The sequence below is a fragment of the Pteropus vampyrus genome, unplaced genomic scaffold, assembly GCF_000151845.1.
Source record: "Pteropus vampyrus isolate Shadow unplaced genomic scaffold, Pvam_2.0 Scaffold309, whole genome shotgun sequence".
NCBI classification, from domain to species: Eukaryota; Metazoa; Chordata; class Mammalia; order Chiroptera; family Pteropodidae; genus Pteropus; species Pteropus vampyrus.
In genome coordinates this window covers 4,309-6,701 of record NW_011889090.1, presented here as the reverse complement: position 1 = coordinate 6,701, position 2,393 = coordinate 4,309, and the positions used below count along the sequence as shown (strand labels likewise).

General features: G+C 65.2%; 1 protein-coding gene across 1 annotated transcript in view; it reads left to right on the top strand.

The window, feature by feature from the left end:
- Positions 1-502: 502 nt before the first annotated feature.
- LOC105303590 overlaps positions 503-2,393 on the top strand; it is a gene marked incomplete at its 3' end in the record, with an annotated part of 6,194 nt that continues 4,303 nt past the window's right edge. Inside the window, exons 1-3 of the mRNA XM_023521626.1 lie at positions 503-860; positions 1,349-1,457; positions 2,161-2,236. Of these exons, the coding sequence (XP_023377394.1) occupies positions 523-860; positions 1,349-1,457; positions 2,161-2,236 (523 nt within the window). The remainder of the gene's footprint in view (positions 861-1,348; positions 1,458-2,160; positions 2,237-2,393) is intronic.

Sequence of the window (2,393 nt, the reverse complement as noted above, 5' to 3'; positions counted from 1 at the left end):
TCACCACATAAGTGGTCCATCTCAGGGTGAAGAAGCTCGAGATGCAAATTAGGGTTTTGCTAGAACAGAAGGAGGTGACAGGCAGCCTAGCCACATCTGAACTTGTGGATAGAAATGGCTCACCCACCCCCTTCTGCTCAGTCCAACCAGGAAGTGGCTGGGGGACAGCTAAAGCTGCCAGACGAAGGAACGAGGCCGTCCAGGGCCCAGACCCAGATGGCTGGCCACGGCCCCTCCGGTCCCCTGCTGGGGGCTGGAGCAGCAGGGGCCGCGGCTCTGGCCTGGTTGGGCTGCGCAGTGGCAGGCAGCCGGCAGCGGGCCTCACCCATACCTTGATTCACAGGCCTGGGAGCAGCGGGACGCGGCCTGAAACACCTGGACCAGCTGACCCGCCCTGAACGCTGACTGCCAGCGCATCCTGGAGGGCCAGGTAACCGTCCGCTGTGGCCGGCCGGGCGCCCAGGGGGTGGACTGCGCGGCACAGCGCCCCTCTCTGTTGCAGACGCTGCGTGCGTGCGGGCCATGGCGCTGCAGCGGGCCGTCCTGCTGGCAGGCCTCCTGCTGGAAGTCGCCAGCAGGTCCTCAGCGAGTGCGGTAGGTGTCCCCGCAGAGCCCTGCCCCAGCCCCTTGCCCAGGCTGGGGGCCTTCACCCCAGGGTCTCACCCTCTGACCGTTAGCGGTCCTGGCCCCAGGGACACTGACCGCGCCCACCGTCAGGGTCAGAGGGCAGCAAACTTGAGGCCCCACCTCTTGTTTCTGCTTGTTCTGCCAGCTAGAACCTTCCATCTCTGCCAGACTGGACCTGTGGCTGGAATAGGGTCTCGGCAGGGTGGCCCCCGCAGGCACTGCATAGAGCCGGGGTGAAGGGAGCCTGCTCACTGCAGTGGCATCGGCTGGGTCCCCACGGCCTGGCTCTCCCAGGCCCGTGACACGGGTGTGCAGAGCTGTGGTCTTGGGGGAAGCCCGGCTGTGCCCACACACGCCTGGCCGCACATCACCGGGGCCGAGAGGAACCTTCCCCCCGCCCTGCCTCTGCCAGGGTGGGGTGGGGTGGGGCGGGGCAGCTTGGCTCCGGCTGTGAGCCAGCCCTCAGCCCCCACCCCACCATAGCTGTGAGGACACTCCTCAGTCGCCCCTTAGATGCCCCTCCCTGTTCCCTGTGTTCCGGGCACAAGGAACAGACCATCAGCTGTGATGGACACACCGAGCCGAGAGCCCCCAGAAACCCCATCGCGGCCCGTCTAGCACATGGAGGCTGGCACTCAGCGCCCCCACACCCCACAGTACCCCGTCCCGCACGTGGGCAAGCAGGCCCCAGCTCGTCCCCTGAGGCACTGCCCTGGGCCAGGCACATCCTCTGCGGGAACCAGGCTGGAGACCCCCGAGGGAGGGGTGTCCGTGGGAATGCAGAGGACATCAGTGGAGTGACTGGGCCCAGAGCAGGGGCTTCACTCGAAGTAGGGCAGACATGCCCGTGCTGGCCGCCCAGGCCCGAACCGTGGAGGCCAAGGGCCTGGGTTTATCTCCACGTGTTACCACATCTAGAAAACCTGTCTCTTTTCCACGGGAGTCTGGGATGGGCAGTAGGACTCAGCAGCTTTCATTGCTTAGTTTTCCAAGTTACCATCTGGCAAATGACAGCAAATACACATAATTTCTTGGGTTGAAATGACTCCTGCCCACTTGTGGTCCTGCTCCAGGCCCCAGCCCCACACGGAGGGATGGCGCAGCCCTGCCACATCCCAGGCCAGGCCTGCAGTGATGGCCAGGTTGGTGGCGGCGGGGTGACTGCGTGAACCATAGAGTACCCGTGGGCCAGGACGGGCCCAAGGACTGCGCCCCGCCCTGCCAGCCTGCCCCCCAGGGGCTCCCAACGGCTTCTCTTTCATGGCTTTTGGGGGTCTGGGTGCTGGAGAATGGTTGTGTATCCGGTCATCAAGCTCTGTCCCAGGGAGTGGCCATGCGGTATGGCCATGTGTCCTCACTTAGCCTTGGTAAGCAGAGGACAGTCACCCCACACTGACTAGCAGAGGCTAGAGCTGTGGGTGTGGGACGAGCGCTCAGGGGCCTGCTCTGTGGACGCCACCCTGGGCCTGGCCTGCCTGTCCTGCCACGCTGCCTGCTGCGGGGCCTGGAGGCTGACTGCCGTGTCCCCTTTAGGGCCAGCAGTCTGAGTGTTGTGTGGACGTGCTGGATGTCAACACCACCTGCGCGGGCACAAGCCTGTGTGGCCCAGGTAAGCACTTAGGCGTGCGTTGACCGAGGCCAGCCTTGGTTACCAGAACGGCCGCTGGCGCATGCTCTGGAGCTCGCCACACCCACCTGTTGTGAGCAAGGAGCATGCAGGCCCCCCAGGAGGGACGCTGCAGGGGGTCCGGGAGCTGGGGGAGGGG